A 22,806-nucleotide genomic window follows, 5' to 3' on the forward strand; every position below is an offset into this window, starting at 1 on the left:
ATACCCCATAATGAAAAGGAGCATACAGTGATAACCTTGCATGAAGAGTGGGTCCAGTGACAAAATGCATATTGTCAAGTGGACTGATTAACCTTCATGTGAAAAGTTGTGAACTGGAAACCACAATATGCACCACAGAGGCTGTGGAATAAAACATGTTCTGATGTTTCTAACTGATCTACCTCAAATGTCTTGTTTGCCAAATTTGTATGAAGGCACTGCCTTGACTTGTGCCAAATGTTCTTTACTAATGTTATATTGTACTTCGACAGGTGGTGCCACAAGGCTTATGAAAATGTACCACTAGATTTTTAAAAAACTTACGAACTGTGGTACACATACTACCCTCTTACAAAAACAATTAAGAATGGAGCTTTATCCATACAACACATGCAGTCACATAATGTACATTGGTTTAAAAAAAAGTGTAAAAATCAGTTTCACGATTACAAACCAATGAATGAAAACTGAATGCCAAGGCAATAAACAGCACACAGGGTACATCTATAATTTAAAATGTACAGCTCAAATATTCACAATGTAAACAATAATAACCACAGTTATAAAAGACCACATAATTGCTTTATACAAAAATGCCCTTTAAAAGTTGTTAACTGCAGTGGCTTAAAAATAATTTCCAACAGCAGATTCCAAACTTGTATGACACCTGTACTTAAACTGAGCATTAACTTGTTGTCTGGTCCTCCTAGCAGATAATTTCACATGTTCCAGGCAAAATACATTAGGTTATCAGTCTGATATTCCCCTTTAATTTACAATAGGAGCTGTAATTAAATGAAAAATTGATAAGAGTATTACTAAGTATAGAGAGACAACAATTTTTTTTAATTCTATGATCCTGTACATCCCAGCCATTTTTTGAAAGATGTGATTAAATTACATGGTTAGGTCAAACACGAATTTTGAAGTCAAATATAATCAATAACAGCCCAATAGTGTAAATATAACACACAATTAGGTGTTTATACTACAAGAGTTTCAGTGACTGCTAGTACGTCAAAATGGAAGAGGGCTGGGGTAGAGGAAGAAGGGATGCTAGATTCAGCACTCAGATACAGCAATAGATAAAATGTGCCTGTGTCCACAAGAGTGATAAGAGAATAATCAAACTGCCCTACTTCAACAGTCACCTGATTGTAAAGTAGTAAGAGATTGTAGCCAGCATTTAGCCACTCTTCCAACACTGAGGAACTTGGAGCAGTGTTTCAAGGAATGGAAAGTTGTATAGGAAGAACACTTTTTTTTGCGTATAAGAAATGCACGAGATGCCCATTTGCAGAAGTATAAATCTTAAGGTCAAAACAAATAATACTAGTTATAATTGGAATGTGAAATTCCACCCTGTAATTTAAAGCATGATAAAAGCACACAATTTTTAATGTTCCAAATCTTGTTTTAGAATTTATAATTTTTTCCCATAATTATTTCTCAAGATGATTACTATTTGCTGAATCTTATAACAGCACTTTTGCTTAGTTGGTGTCCGTAATCTACCATTTGATTAATTTATTAAAAGGATAATTATTTCCAGATAACCCAGAGCACTTTTTTTAGCTACAATAAATGTAACAGTATAGGTTCAGTTATTAATGCTTTAAAATCAGTCATTCATTCTCACATACAGAATATAGAAATCCTTACAGCTTTTATTACACCAAGAAGAATTGCGCACTCTAGATATGGTACATAATATTAGCAAGTTTAGATGAGAATGCAGGAAAACAGTATTTGGGAAGGAGAATCATTACAAGATTAGCGAAATCCTCAGCTTATTTTCCAAAAATTTCCAGTACAACTTGAAGCTTGTGTATCACAGTACAATCAGATGCAGTAATATTATTCTTAATAGTACAAATGCCTGTTGATACAAGGAAGACTAATGCTCCTACCACTGTCACCAAATTGAAGTAGATAGCATATTGCAATTAAATTTATTCCAGTTTAATGTAAGAATCCTAGTCTTTATCAAATTGTACTCCCAAGCAGGATGGAGGTGCTGTGGGGGTAGGGAAAAGGGGAAAGTGTTGAATTTTATAAAGCAGGAACAAAGAAAGTAAATTTAGATTAACGGCATTAACAAAATACAAAAAGTATTCATATCAGTGATTTATAAAACTAATAAAAAAAGGTTGTGCCGTTAAAAGATAAATCTCATTGAAAAAGAATTCCCCATTATGGTTAAGATGAATTTATATCCTTCCAATGGACAGAACTTTAGAGACGGAATACCCAGAAAAATAAAAAAAAGCAGATCAGTTACAAGGATTCCGATATGGAAGGGTTCATGAAACGCCTAATGCAGTGTTCAAGTAATAATTCACATTAACCCTGAATGTAGACCATCTTAAAGGAACATGCAAACTAACAAAAAATGTAAACCAATTTCATCTTGATTGAAATTGAACAATTTCAGCACATTGAGAAGATTAAAATAATGCATCCAACAGTCTCTGTGTAGACCTGCAGAGTGAATGGATCTGTAATTTAAGCAAGCTTGTGGATGTTTAGTGTGCATGACCTGCTGCACTCCATTATTCCCTAACCTTCAAGGGCTCAATAATCATGTTCACAAGATTACACACTTTTGTTTTGATGGGGACAGGGAATTCAGACTAAATACATTATGAATGGCAAGAAATGCTAAGTAGAAAAGTGACATTAAATTTGTACAAATGAAATTATCGTGAAGAGTAGCTTTTCCCTGATTTCAATTTAGAGGCATGTTAAACAGCAAACAGGTTTTCTTCATTTCAAGCTTGTTCCGTGTTAGTTGGTGTGCTCTTTTAAATGGGATCTTGTGGTTAAAGAATTCAGTTACATAAAAAATTTAAATCAATACCGACTACAGAAAGCCCAAGGTTCACATGCAGTCATCAAGAAAATAAAATACATGTTTAACATATAGAAAACAAATTGTAAAGTGCATGTTCCTTTGAAAACACATCCGCCTCTAGTCCAGAAACCAATTGAGCTACATGGTATTATATAAAGGACTAGTTGTCTGCTTTTTCTCACTAGTTGCTTGGACTTGCTTTAATGGATGATTTCTATGATGGTGTTGTTGAGGTGCTATAGCTGTCAGTAGGGTGGGATAAGGTGCATCTGTGTCAGAAGGCTCTATCTGTGAAAGATTCTGCTTTGCACTCACCACTGAACTGTGTTGGGCCGACACACTGTCTTTGGCATGTTGTACAAGAGGCTCCTCTACAGGTCTGCTTTGTACAATACTCTCTGATGTTTCTAGTTCTTCTGTGGGCTGAGGATCTTGGAGAACAGAAATGGAAACACACTTTTTTTTGCTGGGATCATCTTCCACAGCACACTCAGCCCTAATCTCACCTGTCCTTTCCACACTGCACGATGTGTTCTGGCCAGAATCAGAAAGTGCTTGGTATGTCTTGGTAGGATCCAAGCTCTTAAATAAATCATCCCTTGAGAGTTCTAGGTAACCTAGCTTAGCAATAGATGCAGAACGTTTCATCTGTGATGGAGTTGTGAGACCTGCTCGTCTTATCTTGGCTTCAATTTCCTTTGCCTGCCAATTATCAACTCCCAGGGTACGACTTAGATGATTTATACCATCATTGCTGGAGCTATGCTGAAGATTGTGATCAAGATTTGAGAAATTTAACATCTTTTGCATCTCTCTGATGCTTTCATCAAATCTGCTGAAACTTGATTCTAAATCCTCATGGGTAAGTAATGTGATGCAGCCATCTGTTCTTTGCAAACATGTCATTTCTCGGTTGGATTCTTGTAGCTCTAAATGGACAGTTTCCTTATCATGGATTTCTGCATCAGTATCTGTACTTGACACTGTGACACCTTCCAGGTGTAGGACAGGTATTTGATATTCTTTTAATGGCAAATGGGCACTATCACTATCAAATAAAGCAATTTCACATTCTAATGGGACGTCATTAGGACTATCGGACTGGAAGGTCATTCCTGCAGTTTTTGTATTGTGTTTTTGGGCTAAATCTGCAGCATCCAATAATGGCAAAAGATGTGGGTGCCGCAAAGTATCAGTGGTATGAACTGCAACAATTTTTTGATTGTGTGCCGACTGTCTGATGGCTTCAGTTTCCTTCACTGGAGACTCGGCTTCAATGGCAGAAAATATGGCAACTTCGTTTTCCTTTACTCTTGTTTCATCTTTAATGGTAATCTTTTCTTCTCCTACATCACTAATGCCTACTTGCAGAGTTGGCGGTTTAAATATATGGGTATACTCAATGATCTCAATTTTCTTAGGAAGCTGGGTGTATGAATCCAAATCCTCAGAAGTTTCAAAAGAATGGATCGTCCTGTGTTCTACAGTGCTCAAAGATCCAACTTCAGCTTGCACCTGTTCTGCTTTTGATTGTAATGGGTTCTCTATTTCATTTGAGTGCATCTCTGGGGCTGATTCTTGATTCAGGGGTTCATTACATTTGAGTAACAATTCTTGATCTTCAGTAATCCTTCCTCTTTCTTTATCCTTCCACAAGCACACTTCAGGGGAGATGTCCCCACTCTTATTAGTAACCAGAAATTCATTAGCTGTGGCTCCATCAATCCTAGAATTCTTACGGACAGGTAATGCTGTTGCTACAGATGGTTGATATTCCTGCTCTTGCTTTAATCGTTCTTCAAACTCCTTGGTTGCACGTTTTACTGAGCCAGGACACCATTTTGCCACCTGTTTGTGGCCTATTAGCTCATCCTGCACAGATTCTTCAAAGGCTGCCACCTGGCAATCCTCATGGCTCTTGACTGGTATATTCACCTGATGACATCCATTTTGTTTAATTTCACTGTCATCATTTTCTGCAACTAAAGAGTCATTTGCACACATTTCATTTACAGAACTGCCATTTTCAGAAGACCAATGGAAATCTGCTGATAGTTCATGAACAGTATTCCTCTTTGGCATTTGGATATGGCTACTGATGACATTTTCTGCCTTTGTTTGGCACAAGCCTGTATTCTGGTTGGACTCTATTCCCGTCACTATTTCTTTCACAGAAATAATGTTTAATGACTGAGACCTGGTTAAGGAAGACTTCTTGCTAAATGATGTCGATACCGGATTTTCCTGTGGAAAGAAAATAAAATTGCATCTTTAAAACATGTATTATCTCTCAGCGTGTGATAATCAGGATTAATTTCTAAAAAAACGTAAAAACTTTACAAAATCTACAATGAAAAATATGCATATTTAAAAATTACTACCACAATTTGAGTTTCTCCTGTTTTCCACCTCATTAACAATATTAACTTCATCACAGCAATAAAATTTCCTAAGCATGCTTCAAAATTTAAATTAAAAACTACAGAGAAATAAAAACAAGATTTCTGGAAATGCACAGGTCAGGTAGCAACTGTGGAAAGAGAAACAGAATTGACATTTCAGGTTGAAGACCCAGCTTCAAGGTTTAGAACAGCTTGAGTATTTCCAAACTTTTGTTTTGGTATTAGATTTCCAGCATCTGCAGTTCCTTTTGATTTTCAGGACAGTTGTCATTAATGGGAACGAAAACAGTACCAGATGAATACACATATTGATTCTTTTTAAAGCTGTATATACATGCTAAAGGTAATACATGCTAATGTATGGAATGGTCTTAATTATTATGACACAGAGGCAGCCATTTGGTCCATTGGGTCTATGCTGGCTTCCAGCAGGGCAATCCCATCAGTCACATTCTCCATCCACTCCCTCCTCATAGACAGCACCTGCGGTCACAATGGAATCTAGATCCCTGGAAATGTGAAACAGCAGGTCCAACTGCTCTGTCCTGTTCTATGAATGCCATCCACCAACAGCATCAAACACTTAGAGTGTAGTTATAAGACAGCCTTTTGCAAAAAATCTGTCCTTTGTCCATTGTATCCAACCCAACATTGCTATCAACTGCAACAGTGTTGTATTTCCCATGTCATAAATTCTTGTACTCGAAGGAATATATGCTAGTGAACATGGCAGTTTTATTGCTTGGATTTTTGCTAGGAAAAAGCTTGAATCTCTCATTAAAGTCATAACTAAGCACTTAGAAAAACATAACATGATTAGGTAATCAATATGGTTTATGAATGAAAAATATAGTGCTTAACAAATGTATTGGCATTCACCAGGGATGGATAAAGGGAAGCCAGTGGATGTAGTATATTTGTCGTATTTTGAAATTCAGTCAATAAGAGCCAGATATGTTCCTCTACAAGAGCTTGCAGAGTTGAGCGCAAAGCATTAGTATGGAAAGATTTGTTAAATGATAAAACAGTGTGAAAAAGCAGGGATTTTCAGATTTGCATGGTATATCTAATGGAGCATCTTAGGGATTCATACTGGGACCTCAGTTATTAACAATCTATATTGATGGCTTGGAAATATCACACCATATTTAGGTTTGCTGAAGATACATGATAGGCAAGATAATTGAAATCAAAGAGACTGTAAGTGGATACAGAAAGGTTAAATAACTGGGCAAAAGAAAAGTAAGGTTCAACGTGAAGCTACCCATTTTGGAAGGAACAAAAGAAAAATAGATTTAAATGGTATGAGATAATTAAATATTTGTGTTCTGAGAGATATGGCAGTCCTCATACAAAAAAATTCTACAGGTAACAGCAAATAATCAAGGTAATGGAACCTTTATTGCAAAGGCAATGGGATACCAGACTAAAGAACTTCCACTACAACAGGGCTTTGGTGAGATTAGAGCTGAGTATTACATACAGTTGATCTTATTTAAGGTAGAATATACTTGCCTTGGAGGCAGTGCAGCAAAGGTTTACTAGATTGATTTCTGGGATTAGATATCATGGGATGGTTGTTTAGTGAAGGAATAAATGGACGTATATTCATTAGAGCTAAAAGTATGAGAGCTGATCTCATTGAAATTAAGGATTCTGAAGAGGCTGGACAAGGTAGATGTTGCAACGTCATTTTCTTCAAGTCACGAGGAGTCAAGGACAAGGGGACATATTCTCAGGGTAAAGGAGTCAACCACTTTACTGATAACAAGGAGGGAATTTCTCCCTCAAAATTATTTATGAATCTTTGAAATGCTTAACCCAGGTTGTGGATGCTAAATCATTCAGTACATTCAGGCTTTGAGGAAAAGGAGGGCAAGGGGGATCAGGAAGGAAGAACCGAGGCTAAAGATCAGATCAATCACAATCTCATTGAACAGTGGAGCACAATCGAGAGTTTATTCCCACTCTTAAGTCCTTGCACTTGTAGGAAATGGATTCAGTGTGCTCCATATTTGTTCTGTACACCTGGAAGAGAAGGAATCTTAGGATTTGAATCTATCCCTGAATGTTGAGATCCTTTTCTAGGGAAATGGAACAGTAAAGCTCCTAAGTCAATGTCTAGGTTCTCCAAAATTTCAGGTCTACATTTTTGGAAATCATACTGGCAAGAGAACAACTGAGAGAACACAACTTAATGCATGTAAGCTTAATTTGAACAAAAGTGATATTGGCTCAAGAGTGGCCCTTTGCAATGAAAGAAAATATTTGCAATTTCTTTGCTTGCTTCATCTGTCATTAATTTTAATAGCTTAGTTTTGAAATGCACCATTTTTACCTCATTAGATTTTGTATCATTATCCGTACACTTCTCTTTTGCATGGGGGAGGTTATCCACTGACATCTGTCCCAGACCATTCTCAATTTGCTGCTCTTTTTCAAGGCTCTCTTGAGCAGCTGTTTTTGTGGCACAGTATTTTCCTCCTCCAAGCTCTTCAGCTTTCAAGTGTGATTGGACTCGAGCCCCACTCTCCTGTGAAAGTTCAATGAATTTTTCTCTGGCACTGAAGAAGTCAATTCGATCAACATTGCGGCTACAAATTCCAGCATCTACATTAGATGAGACTGGAGCAACTAATTCTGGTGAAGCTATGTAATCTTGCAGCGGAGGTCCAGTTTCAAATAATGGCGACGAAATGGAGTTTAAACTGACATCTCCTTTTAATTCACCGACTAAAGCAGTCAATAGCGTGGGATATTCAGGTGAAGAAGAAAGTTCCTGTTGTGTCAAGGCTGGTTTGTCAGGGTGACAGTGTTGAAAAGGATGAGTATCAGAGGTGCAACTTGCACAATTTTTAGTGGTACCACTGGTGGTTACTGTCATTGGCATGGGTGCTGAAGAGATGTTACTCTGCAAGGAATCTGGATTACAGTTTGTAGGTATTTCATTTTCTGCATTAATAGCAGAATTTAATTCAATTATTTCCTCATTAACTCCAGGTAAAATTGTATCGGAGGCATTCAAAAATTGGTGATTATATAAATGTTCAGCAAGTGGATCAGTTGGCATCTCTGTGGTTGAAGTGCTGTCTCTTCTGTTTAAGTCAACAGTAGATTTATTAATACGGTCACGGTGGTCAGAAAGGTCGCTGTCAGAGTGTGATCGCCAAAGCTTATTGTGCCTCTGTTTGCTGCATCAATAGAAAACAAAAAAAAAGTTTAATTTAAAGTACCTCCACCACAAAAATATTCTATGCAATGCAGAATGTGGTTATAAATCACATTGAAACAGCCCAATGACCTCAAAAAAAATCAAAAATATTATGCCCATTAAACAGTTAAAAATACAGAATTCCTTTCCCAGCATTAGCCAATATCTCAAATTTCAAAAATTACTATAATTCAGAGTTGGTACTGATGTAACCATGGCATCTACTTTGCCCACAATCTCTGAAATAGCAACAACAACTGACTAATTCATGTGTTTTCTTTCAAGAATTTAATGAGGAAGATTTCCCTGAAAACCCTGTCCAGTACATCATACAAACAGAAATTCAGTTCAACTTTCATTATTTGAACACCACCACCAACAACTGTACTCCTCTTGTATTGTACTGGAATTTCAAAATAGATGTGCACATTACTCAGGGGTTTGTGGCTACAATTTTCCAACCCAGAATCAGAAAATAATTCATCTCAAATTAACACTGGGGCAAGAAAAAAAAAGGTTGAATTTTGGACACAAAATATCTCATCTTAACAGTTTAAACAAAAAAAAAATCACACATCTCTTGGTTTGATGTTAAATTTAGGGAAGCACTTACTTTTCTGCCTATTGCTTCCCACCCTACATTTTCTAAGCAGTAGAGGAACCATGGGTGAATTCCTCGGTATTTAGCAGGGAGACGATGAGTGCAGACACGATAGTAAAATTAATTTATAGAAAAAAGTAACACCATATATTTTTGTAAAAATGAATTAGAATTCAAGTCCATTTTGAAGGCGAGAGAAAAGCAGCCTTTAAACCAGTCATAATTATAGTCTTTGCACAACATTCAAAATGAGGGAAATATTATACACGCCTCATCAGAAGGCTGAAATTGATCCACTAAAGCATTTCTAATGCACCACTAGTCTTGACTCCTTTATAGAATACCTGTTGATGCAAACAAAATAAAGCAACCAGATTATCCACTCAAGTGCTGCATCTGCGGATGGAAAAGTGTAGATAGATTATATTAGACCTAGAAAGTGTTTTAGTGTACACTGAGATGCTTTATAGCATTTTAATTGTGAACAGAACATGACAACTACAACACTCATTCAAATGAGACTCCCTTCATACATTAAAGGCCCCTGCCAACTGTAATATTAGAAACGACTGTTTTTCAATAAATAACTTCTGTTACAAAGGAAGTAAAGAGGGTCATAATCAAAGTCCACACCCAACCGGGTCATTCTCCCTTCTCTTCCATTGGGTAGAAGATACAGGAGCCTGAGGGCACGTACCACCAGACTTAAGGACAACTTCTACCCCACTGTGATAAAACTACTGAACGGTTCCCTTATATGATGAGATAGACTATGACCTTATGATCTATCTTGCTGTGACCTTGCACCTTATTGCACTGCACTCTCTCTGTAGCTGTGACACTTTACTCTGTAATGTTATTGTTTTTACCTGTACTACATCAATGCACCCTGTACTAACTCAATGTAACTGCACTGTGTAATGAATTGACCTGTACGATCGGTATGCAAGACAAGTTTTTCCACTGTACCTCAGTATAAGTGACAATAATAAACCAATACCAATATTTATGAGAAGTGGCAAAGCTGGGGTTCAGCTTGCCAACTTAATTGCAGCAGTTCATTAATTTTGGGAGAAAAGTCAGCAAATGTTCTCTTTCTTCTCCGACTTCAAGACTACTGAAAGAGGCATTTAACTGGTGTGGAGTTGGCTCCTTAGAAAAGGATACAACATACTACATTAATGTTGCCATGATAGGGATCCTTTGATGCTCACATATCTGCCACCATTTTCTCTTTTCACACTACTTCCAACATTTTCCAGTTTGTTGCTGGGGAGATATGATTTGATAACAAGTCTGACATCCAGAGAAGAATCTAATAAATCTATTTTGAGCAGATGATATCTCAAATTTCTAAATTCCACACCTTGTGATGCCTCCACCTCAGGAACAGTGAGTGTGTATAAGTGGACAAACATAAATAGGAATAAGCAGAAGCAAAGGCACATGATAAACATCAATGCCATATTACATTTCTCTTCAGTCACATGTATAACAAACAGTTGCTCGGGTTCTGAGTGACCAGAGTGATACTGTTGTGTTTTTTTTTGAGTATCCCCAATGTTACACAATTCAGCAGAATGCAAGCCCTTGTGATGTTTTGGATTTCTAAAAAGCAGATATGCTGATAATTCTGTGAAAGACGTTGTAAAAGCCAAGCATAAAAGTAAAAACACTACAATATTCCAGGTATTGCTGCAACACAAGCCAATTGTCACACTCAAAGTAAATACAGGCAGGCCTCGGGTTACGTAAGGGTTCTGTTTCTGAGGACTGTCCGTAAGCCGATTTCTCCACAAGTCAGAAACATCCACCTCTACTGCTACTCGTATGTTATCCCACTACACTCACTTGCTACAATTCTTTTATTTAAGTGAATAATCATCCTAACACTGCCCATAATTAAACTAATGGAATATATACTGCATCCAGTCATGAATACCATTAATTTTTTTTTATTATTACTCGCTTGAAAAAGTCCTTTAAAAACGAAAGAACTTGTGTAAAGTCAGATTTCCACAAGTCGGATCATTCCTAAACTGGGAAGCCCCTATATAGTAATATACTATATCACTATAAGACATCACAGGTCCATCTACCTGATATTTCATTCTTATACCAATATAATGCCAAAACAGTGGTAGTGTGTCAGAAAAAGCCAGATAACAAGAAAAGTAATTTCCTAATCAAAAGTGCTTGTTTATTTGTCCTGAAATCCTGTTGACTAAAATACTTGTACAAATACAAGCTATACCAACATGATTTTTGCCATTACACAATTCTAACTATTTTGAGATATGAAGTGATATTTAACTGTTGGAGACAAGTGAATTCAAATGCTCAGCAGGGGTAAGAAGTTTGTTGTTTTGTAACCTAATATTTTAGGCACAAATTTTCCTTATGATGGTGCAACATAGTTAAAATTCTTCTGAATCCAACAGGGATCCTTAAATCGGACCGTTATGTTGCTAGAAAACAAAAATCTGATTTCAATAGGTTAAAGTTAAAAGAGAAGCTTAATATATTGATGTACATAGAGGCAGCATTTAAGATTTTTTTTGTCTAAATTTTCATTTATCATTAGGATTTCCACTGTTTCCTTCTCTGTCCCACCAATGCACATCTGAATTGAATAGTCTCCAAGCTGTTACCTGCCTCCACATCTCTTAACACTTTTCTAAATGGCTCCTGAAGTTCACTATTTGAACTGCATTTGCAGTAACCTTCCTGAAGCAGCTGTTTCTGCAGCATGGTTAACCAGGAAGTCCCCGGATTACAAACGCCCGTACTTACGAACGGTGGGAAGGTGGTGCGGAATTGAGTGCAGAACGGTTTGCCTGTCAGTGTTGACTTTTTCCAGGTGATGGAGGTGGCGAACGACTGGATCGTGGATTTCATGTGTTACAGTCCGTACCGATATTTCAGGGCAGGGATGTTAGAGGAGTTCCAAATGATGAGGGACGCCATGAATGGTCACCAGCCCCCTCTCCTGCTGCCCCCACCCACCATATATATCTATCTCCCTCTCTCTCTCTCTCTCTCTCTCTCTATCTATCCAGCACTCACTCTCCCCCGACAGGTTGTCACCTGGGTAATGACCAAGGTCCTTTTCTACGGATGTCCTTAAGTTGATTTTGTCCGTCAGTTGGAAAATACACAAAATTCACTCGATGTGGTAACCGTACCTCCACAGTACTGTACTGTAATGAATGACACCAAACGCATATAAGACTGATGACAGTCTTCACATGTCCCGGCAATAACAAGTTATGCTGTATTTTAGATTGCTTCACATTATGTGTGGTATTAAAATGAAACTGGAATCAAAATTCCATTTGGATCTTAATATATAGCAATAAATAACTGAAGCTTGTAGTGATTTAGGACTAATTGACGCTAGATGTGAACTGTACGTAACTGTTCCGACTTACATACAAATTCACCTTACAAACAGACTCAAAAACTGAACTCATTCGTAATCCGGGGACTTCCTGTACTGATAATTGCTCGACAATCATTATAACTTCCCTGCCAGGCTGTTAAGTATGTTGGAAAATTTTACATCAATAAACACTCCAATAATAGATTTTTTTTTTAAAAGAATATACCAAACTAGTATCTACTACACCTTCTGAGACTCATTTTCCAAGTCAGAAAATATTGAAGTTTGGATTTGGTTTTCTGAGCGCTCAGCAGAAATAACTCATTCTTGCCTGCCTTTTCTCCCCTTTAATGTTCAAACTATTGTCTGTGATGATGGTTTAGCTAAACTACAGGGTCCAAGTAAATTAATTCTATTTCTTATTCACCAGTTTATGTCTGAATTATTAAAGCTGGAAGATGGAAAGGATTAATCTAAGCCAAAAGATTCTAATGATAGTAAATTCTGGCAATTGTGTTTGATTCTCAACTTGTATTGGAACCTTTAAACACTGTGGGGCTCACCTGCATCACATAGGCCAGTAGTACAAGATAACCTCTCACCAATACATTCTCATGAACAACTAAGTATGGGCAAATAGTGTATCAATACCTGCAGCTTTAAATTGGCATTTATTACTGGGAGCATGGATTTAAAATTTAAAGGTGACTACAGAGGCTCCATTTACACAAGTAATCCATGACAATATGTAGCCCAGCTCCATCCACTTTTGGCATCTTTTTCTCATTAAAAACTCTGCAACAGCACCCATATTGTTCCCTTCTTCAAAACCTTCAAAATTTTGTCTCTCCAAATACGAGGATATTTTTCACCTAGCTTGATAGTAATTAAATGTTTGAACAAATAGGGCTTCTCCATACTTGTTATGGCTTATCACTTGGCACGAGAGTACATACCCATGACACCAAAAGCTGATATAACATGCCATGATGTTGTGTCCTCTTTAATATTATATAGATTCTAATCTTACCTCCTTAGATAGTAAGGAGGTTGTTGGCAGAATCACAGATGGTGATGAGGCCACGTACAGGAGTGAGATACAGGAGGTCAGCTGGCTGACTGGTGTTGTAATAGGAACCTTGTGCTCATTGTCAGCAAAACCAAGGAACTGATTGTGGACTTTAAGAAGGGGAAATCAGATGAACACACATCAGTCCTTGTTGAAGGGTCTGCAGTGGAAAGGGTGAGCAGCCTCAGGTTCCTGGGTGTCAACATCTGAGGACCTATCCTGAGCCCAGCACATAGATGCAACCATGAAGGTGGTGTGCCAGCATCTCTACTTTCTTAGAAGTTTAAGGAGATTCTGCATGTCATCAAAGACTTGAACAAACTTCTACAGCTGTGCAGTGGAAAGTATTCTAACTGGTTGCATCACAGCCTTGTATGGAAACTTCAATACACAAGAGGCTATAAAGAGTAATGGACTCCGGCAGTTCTACCACAGGTACAGCTCTCCCCACCAGAGTACATCTACAAGAGGCAATGTCTCAGGAAGGTGACATCCATCATCAGGGAACATCACACAGGCTGTGCCCTCTTGATGCTGCCAGGCAGGAGGTACAGGAGCCTGAAGACCCACACCTCAAGGTTTAGCACAGCTTCTTCTCCACTGCCATCAGGTTCTTGAACCAACCTGGAAAACCTTAACACTACCTCGAACTGCATTTTTCTCTCTCAACTTGCACTAGTATCACTATGTTTATTTTCTTGTTTTATTTTTGTACACGTGCAAGTTATGTATAATTTATGTTAACACTTATGTCTGTAATGTACTGAGCCATTGCTGCAGAAAGCTAATTTTTCATGGCATTTATATACCCTGTGTATGCATGCCTATGACAATAAACCTGAACTTGAGGTTTACAGTTTACAAATTCGATTTCTGCAATCTTAACTTCCAATTCTTGGAAGTAGTACCTGCCACATTATGTAATAACTTAACACTATTATTTGTTGAAACAACTTCATTTCACACTTGTACTACAAGCATAAATGTTTATTACATTGCATAATGAGAAAAATAGTGCCTGTGCTGCTGCAGACCGCATGAATATTTGTGATGCACAAAAACAAGGCTTACTGTTTTAATGCAATACCTTCTGAAAACCTAATAAAAACAGAAAACGCTGGAAACACTCAAGTTAGGCAGCATCTGTGGAAAGAAAAACAGTTAATGTTTCAGGTCTGGGACCCAATAACAGAACTGAAGAAAGAAAGAAAACAAGTTAGATTAAGGCGGCAGAGAAGGCTGGAGTAGAACAAAGGGAATATCTCTCTGATAAGGCGAGACCAAGTGACGTGACAAATAAAATCAGATTAAACCTCTGTGTTGCTCATGGTAAGGCTGTGGAACATGCCCAACAGGCCAGATTATACAAAAAAAAACGAAAAATTGAGCCAAAATGATGACAAACCCAATTGGTCAGTTCTGATATAGACAAAGAGCGAGTTATCTAAAGTTGGAGAATTCGATAAGAGTCTGGAAGGTTGCAATGCGCCTACCTGGATGATCATTTCCAAACAAGTATGAGGTAATGTACTTTGGGATGTCAAATTCTGATAGAGTAAATAGCAGGGACCTTGGGACCACTAATGTGCAACTGGACCTTGGGGTGCAAGTCCATAGTTTGCCAAAAGTGGTGACAGAGGTGGATAGGGTAATAAAGGCAGCTTTTGGTATGCTTGCCTTCATAGGGCAAGGCATCAAGTATAAGAGTCAGGAGAGTCATGTTGCAGCTGTACAAAACATTGTGTACAGTCTTGACTGCCAGACTACAGGAAGGATGTGGTAGCAAGAGGGTACAGAAGAAATTCAACAGGATGCTGTGTGGTATGGAGGGCTATAGCTATGACGAGGATTGGATAGGCTTCATTTATTCTCACTGGAATGCAGGAGGCCGAGGGGTCACCTTATAGAGGTTTATAAAATTACTAGGGGCATAGATAGAATTAAAAGCAGGGAGTCTAGAACTAAAGGGCACAGGTTTAATGCGAGAGGGGAGAAATTTAAAGGAGATCTGAGGGGCAAGTTATCTGGAACATGCTGCCAAAGGAAGTGGTAGAGGCAGATACAATTATAATATTTAAAAGGCATTTGGACAGTGCTTGGATGGGAAAGGTGTAGAGGGATACAGATCTTATGGGATAAGTGTAGATGGGCATTAGGGTCAGCCACCTTGGTAAGATTTGAACTCATGGCTCCAAGCCAGTTCAGCAATTTAACCACTTCATCATTAATCACAGAAACAGCTTTCACAGATAAGGAATAAATACTGAACTTTCAAACTATGAATTTAATCTTACTTTTAAACATCCAGCCAATCTGCACTATTAAAAATTACCTGTAATATCATGTTCAGTTTATGAAGTATGACTAAAAAGCAGAATGCAAAATTGCTTCCTAGACTCAAAAAAAAGTTTCAGAAAACTTATCACTAATTTATTTAAACCAATTTTCTCACTAAAATATCCTTGTAAAATATCAAAGATAAACTTGTGCTATCAACATATTAATGTCATCAAGATATTTGTGATTCTTAACCTCTACCAATTTTCAGTTGTAACAGACATTTTTGACAGAATATTGGCTCAACATAAATTAGTTCACAGAGCAATGGATTTACCAAAAGGCACCTTGAAAAAGCTAACATGAATTATATTAGAATGTGTTCTGGGACATGAATTCCAGTGTAATGTATAAGATCAGTGGTGTACATGCAAGCAATTCAGCAGTGGTACACTGTGAATCAAGATAAAAATTGCAGAGTCTGCAATGCCTGTGTGATGGAAGTCCTAAATAAAAAATAACCCATTACTATAAATGCTTTCAAAGGTGTGTCAATGCAAAACCATGATGTCTGCCTTTTGAAATAGGAAATTAGTGAAAAATGTAGTTTTATCACAAAGCTTAGTACATTGATACAAATCATGTAACAGCAACAAGGTTGGTGTTTGGTGGGATGTTAGGGGTAAAGAGAGCAAAACCATTGCACATCATCCTTAATGAAACCAATCAAATTAGCCCCAAATTTATCAAAAAAACTAGTAAAATGAAATACTGATTTAATATGTCTACTTCAAGCTTCTCTCTCCAATCACGACTGATGTTGCTAAGAGGAGAATATGTAACTGCAGTACTGGGTACTTAATTTCAGTGGAAACAATATGAAAGCAACACAATCATCATTAAGCTTGTTCATGGAACCATAGTCAAGATCAGCACAATCTCACTCAAGTGAGATGGGTCTCGATCTAAATTCTTTCTATAAACAGAATCTCAAAAAAAACAAATTTCTCAAGCATCTTGAGATAACATAGATTAAATTGTAATATTACTGGCTCAAGTTGATTTGTTCACTCTGATTTACTGAAGAAAAATAGGAAATGGATAGTGGTGGTGCTTGATTCAACCCTTCAAAAAAAAAATTTAGCCAAATACTTGCGACCTTTGCTTTCTTTCCCCCAACCTCCCAAACATATGTAACCTCTTCCCTATTGTGTGATTTATATCAGTACAAGTCGAATACTCCAATATTTCTGGAATTGGCCAAAATTCTAAACCAATTCTTGAGCAGACAGTAGTAGTGTTTTGAAAAACAGATGTTCTAGAAAATCTGAGAGGAATCAGAAAAAATTGTAACAGATCACTTTGCTATCCTGATTACTCCAATTCTTTTAACACATTACTATCATGAACAGGAGAAAACACAGAATGAGTCAGGGTGAAAACTGATCAAACAAAAACAAACCTGCTCCAACTTTTTGACTAGATGTGTGCCTGTTAAAAGGCTCTACTCCATTTCGCATTCTAGTATGCTGAGATCTTTACATTTAAAATAGAAATGGCAAGTAATGCTTTACAAGAACAAAAAGCTTGTTTATTTTATATTAAGGCTTTCTACAGCAACCACAAGCCACACCATTGTCTTTTTACAGCATAATACCTTCCACAAAAGCGCAAAAATATAGAACACATTGAGTACTGCAGGGCATAATGAAAATGGAGGCTGGAGTTCAGTGAACTTGCCTGTTTGTGGTTTGCTCTGAATGAATTCAATTTATGCCATCTTGAGTCTCTATTTTGAGATAGGTCTCCCAAATGCAAGAGACTCTGAGAATGGGAGACCCTGATTCAAATTGCAATTCAGTTTGACACTTCCACTCACAGGCAGTGAGTATGTGTGGTTGAGGACCGTGCAGACACAAGGTGCCCAGCTAACTGGGAGAGAGGGAAAATCGGCAGTGGCTCTACCTTGGGTTGCACTGCGGCATTCGGCTCTAGAGTATCATCTGTGGAAGTCGTAGAGATGTACATGGCTGCCCTGCCTGCCGTTCTATCAGACCAAATCCAGTATGAGAGAGAGCCAGGAGGCAAATAGAGAGAAATTGTGAATCAAGAAAATAAAGAAAAGCAAGACAATGCAGACATTATAAATTAAAACCAACTTAAAAATAATACAAAATGATGCACCTACCTAGCTAGCAAGATACCCTGGTACTCTTCTAGTTGTCTCATGAAACCAACATTAGGTTTAGTAACTGTTCGTTTTTCCTTCACATAACTGTAAGCTTCATCCAAATTCCAGCCATATTCTTTCATTGCATATGCAATTACTGTGGATGCAGACCTGCTGATACCCATTTTACAGTGAACAAGACATTTGGAACCATTTTTCCTGGTGGAAAAAAAAATATTTAGAATCAAACTATTCAAAAGCTACAATGGTGATTATGCTTAGGAACCTGACATTTATAGAAAACATTCAAATTAACTTTTCAATTTGAATGAAGGCAACTTTATAAACACTAGTGGCTTAGCACAAAACAGAAGTACAATTTCTGCAAAAACATTTGAACATCCCCTTTGTAACACACAGAATTTGTAATCAGTAAACTCAAATATGTCCCATGGCATCTGCTTACCAAAATTAGAACTGGAGAAGCAAGTACATTTTTACTTTAGTAGATTTCTTCCTGACATGATTGATTTCTTAGTATTAACTGACGCTTGCTTTGAAAACTCTAACTTCAAGTTTGGAAAGCGATTTGCAAAAAAATGATTTGAAATCAAAGTGACCAAATTACGCACATTTTATAGCATGATAAAATGTGATTAAAATGTTATAAATTAAAATTAAACTTATTGCAATTACACAGGAAGCAAAAATCAAAAATTCAGAATTGTGAAAACCATGCATCATCCAGACCATGGTGTAAATTAATCTGGTAGAAGAGTGGGACATAAAAATAGTCATTGTTTTTAACCAGTCCATTTGAATACACTGCACAGAATTTCAAATTTAAAACATAATGAGAACCACACAGCACCATACATATTATTACTAGATTACATACTTTGCTTTGCTGATGAATTTGTATGTATCATTCCAATATGCAAGTAGATCTGTAGCCTCCTCATCATATACTCTTATATTGTGATATTCAAATATTCCTGGGAAAAAGTTATCAATTTCACGGGTGATGTTTAAGATGTACCGGATCCTAGATAAAAATATTAAGAAATTATTACAACATTAGGATTCACCATTGCCAATATAGAAAGTGTAACGTCCATTCACAGGTACATAGGATGGTTTCTAAAAATTAAAACACCTTCATGGTACAAGAAATTAACATTTAAGGCAAAATAATTTTACAAACTAAATAAATCACTTATCTTTTTGCTCAAAGTTTATTAGTTTTGAGTAGTTAAAAAAGTGTTTTGAATTATTTATTTTTACCTTATGGCTGCTAGATTATTTGAACTGTTTTTAAAACCCACTGTTTATTAGAGACTTTCAAATGAATGGGAACAGAATATACAGGAAACACTCATCGTGTCAGACAGTTCTGATGAAGGATCTTGGACCTAAAACTCTAACTCTGTTTCTCTTCCCACAGATGCTGCCTGACCTGCTGAGTGCTTCCAGCATTTTCCATTCTCATTTCAGATTTCCGGCACCTGCGGTTTTCTTGATTTCAAATGGCTGGCATTACACACGTCGCCTAAAAGTTTCCCAAATATTTAGTTTCCTAAAAAGTTTAGTAAATGAATATGAAATGCTCAAGGTTACTGGGAATCAAGTTTTTTTTAAATAAATGGAATATTGTTCAGAATGATCATTGGGAAAAAAATTACATTGTACAAGTCAAGAATTGGTTTCTTTATCAAATGTTTTCACAATACGTGCTGGCCTTAAAAAAAATGAAAACAAAATATTAAAGAACATATTTCAATTGATGTGTGTGTGCAGTACTTCATCCTATATCTCCTCCCCAAAGTGTAGCGCTCATTAACATTTGATTTGGTGGTTGAGGTAAATTTAACATGTTTTATTCCAGAAACCTTACCCTCTGTTCTGCAAATCTTCTAAATTGGAAGCGTTCCATTCGGAGCCCTGAAAACAGAGACAATTGGCTAAGATTCAGGTTCAACACATTGCTTATAATCAGCAGAAGGAAAGTAGCTCTGGTATAGATTCAAACAGGTTTTTTTGGCACCCGACACATGCTCCTGATCCTCCACATCACATTTCACATCCCATGTACAGTCATGCATCGTAAGCATACTTTAGCAAAAGGGAAGTTAAGTTTTCAGAAAACTAACACACAAGTACACTAGTCAAGTTCTTATCTGATAAGCAGGTTAAGAATTCCACAGCAATGTTGATTTATTACTGCCATCTTACTTTTGCAGTCTTTCCAATTTTCCAAGCAAAAAAAAATACATGGTATTTTTCTACATCAATGCACTCTTTTTTAACTCAATATAACTGCACTTTGTAATGAACTGACCTGCATGTTTGGTATGCAAGACAAGTTTTTCACTGTACCTTGGTACAAGTGACAATAATAAACCAATACCAATAAACCACTGGATAAACTGAGTAGGTCGAGCAGCATCCATGGAGACAAAGGGATGGTCTTCGTTTCCATCCAGGACTGATCCAGGATCTCGATCTGAAACGTTAACTATCTCCTTACCTCCACAGATACTGCTTAACCTGCTGAGTTCTTTCAGCAGTTTAGTTTTTGCTGCAGACATGAGATACTGCAGATGTTGGAATCTGGAGCAACACACACAAAATACTGGAGGAACTCAGGTCAGGCAACATCTATGGGGGGAAATAAACAGTCGATATTTCAGGTCGAGACCCTTCATCAGGACTCAGTTTTTGCTGCAGATTTCAGCATCTGCAGTCATTTGTGCCTTCTTTCCAATTTTCCTTCTACTATTTAAGGAGGATGCCAGTAGAGAGTATTGCTAATGGCAGAGTATTGGCATCAATGTGGCAAGGATAAAGCAAAACTTTCATCTACCAGAGCCCTGTATTGTCTAAAGGTTCAGAGGTAGAGTGCAATGTGAAACATATAACTTGTTACTATCTTGAGAGAAATATGGTTCTTAGCTAGAAGCTGCAAATTAACTACTGCATTGAAGAATGCAAGGGAGCTTGCTGCTCATACTTGTGGGGAAAATGTTTGGAAATGGGTGACTCGCCACGGAGATAGTAAAAGGACAGAGGTGAACCAGGAGAATAAATGATCAAAATATCTATTTCCAAAGCAACAAAAAGGTTACAGAGTCTAGTTCTATGTTATTTGCCATATGAACTGATTTCTATGAAAATGTGAAACTATCACAGATAAAAATGAGTTTACTGGTAGATACTTGGAAGTAATGATAATGCCTTTCAAATAAAACGTTTCCCTTGATTTTAAGGCCTGTTAACTACAGTCTGCACTGTCATTCAACAAAAGCAGGTAGTAGAAGGCTTCATGTTGTGGGACATTAAATAGGAAACCTAGTCAGGATAGTTCTGAAATGAGTGTACTCCAATACAAGAAATCACACAGCAATAATTCACAATGTTAGATCATGAAAGCTTTTAAAGCAGAAGCAATAAGCAGTCAGCTGAGATAGAAGAAAAATATTTAAATTGCATCTTCTTGCATGTCCCAGATGACCCATTGCACTCCACATTAAACTATTCTACCTTATACTTTTAATATATTTAGAACACTTAAAAGTGGATAAATCAACATTTCATTTCTCCTTTAAGGGTCTACAACCAAGGTGGTAATATACAGTGTGGTAGTGTGCCAGCAGAATACACTACAAAGTGACAGAATGGCAACTTCTATTTATACAATTTCTTTAACAGAGTAAAATATCCCCAGCACTTAGAGTGTAATGAAAGAAAAAAAATTGATAGCACCAATGATGATGTTAGGACAGATTACCAAAATCTTGAACAAAGAAATCGTTTTCAAGGAATGTTTTAACAGAGGAGAGATAGAAATTTAGGAAGGAGAATTTCAGATCCTAGGGTCTAGCAGCTGAAGATGAAGTTGATAATGGTGGAATCATTGAAATTGAGGATTAAAAGTATTTCAGATCAGAAAGGAGCAAGGTCATGGTGAAATATTAAAATAAGGTTGTGGAACTTTAAAACCAGGAGTCCATGTACATTAGTAACCACTTAGGTGATGGGTGAATGAGATCTGGTGTAATTTGGAATACAAGTAGCAATGTTTCGGAAGAGCTCAAGTTTGCGATAACTAGCTCTCCCTCATCTCAGATTATCACAAGGTTGATGATGGAAGAAAAGCCAATGCTATTTAAAGTCATCTGCTTTAAATGTTCCTCATATTTTCCCTCCTTAATTCCATAATGCCCCTGAGAGAACATTCATTTCTACAATCACAAATGGGTGGAGGAGGACAAATTTCAATTATAATGTGATGATCCTACCAGGTAGACATGTTCAAATATCTCCGTTGGGTTGTCCATCTGCCTCAAGATTACAATCATCTCATTATCAATGTACTCTTTAAATTCTCTCAAGTTACAGACCATCTGCATCTCCAATTCTGTGCGAATCTGCAGAGAATACAATAATTAGCCATTGCAACCTGTACACTTTGAAAAAAGTAAAGAAAAACAAATCAGCAGAAAAAAAAGGCAGGGCTAAAGGACAATTTACTGATAACTAGACAAATGAAATTTCTGCTTTGGTAGCTCAGTAAAACTCTCTACAGTCCCACTCAAGGTGGTTCTTTCATGCAAAGTCTGCAACTAATCTTTTTGAGTCATTAACTATGAATGGAGATCCACACTGGAAGACAAAACCAAATTCAGTCTCTAAACAATTAAAAATAGTCCAGGCAGCCATTTCAAGACGACAAGCAAGTGCACAGTAAGAATCTTCCATGAGACCTCTGATTACAAGATATTTGAGTTTTGAGCAGTTATCCTCCATTTGTCTTGTGGTAAAAACTACGTCAACTAATATA

General features: G+C 37.1%; 1 protein-coding gene across 3 annotated transcripts in view; it reads right to left on the bottom strand.

Annotated features, from left to right (window-relative positions):
- Positions 1-1,649: 1,649 nt before the first annotated feature.
- Positions 1,650-22,806, bottom strand: part of ssh2a (slingshot protein phosphatase 2a) — a 113,782-nt gene continuing 92,625 nt past the window's right edge. For all 3 annotated transcript variants that reach the window (XM_052036013.1, XM_052036012.1, XM_052036011.1), the window contains 6 exons: positions 22,265-22,393; positions 19,861-19,907; positions 18,865-19,011; positions 17,985-18,185; positions 7,595-8,447; positions 1,650-5,098 (listed from right to left, as the gene is read on the bottom strand). In XM_052036013.1, coding sequence (XP_051891973.1) covers positions 2,993-5,098; positions 7,595-8,447; positions 17,985-18,185; positions 18,865-19,011; positions 19,861-19,907; positions 22,265-22,393 — 3,483 coding nt within the window. In that variant the 3' untranslated portion in view covers positions 1,650-2,992. The remainder of the gene's footprint in view (positions 5,099-7,594; positions 8,448-17,984; positions 18,186-18,864; positions 19,012-19,860; positions 19,908-22,264; positions 22,394-22,806) is intronic.

The sequence above is a fragment of the Pristis pectinata genome, chromosome 21 (assembly GCF_009764475.1).
Source record: "Pristis pectinata isolate sPriPec2 chromosome 21, sPriPec2.1.pri, whole genome shotgun sequence".
In the NCBI taxonomy this organism is placed as follows: domain Eukaryota; kingdom Metazoa; phylum Chordata; class Chondrichthyes; order Rhinopristiformes; family Pristidae; genus Pristis; species Pristis pectinata.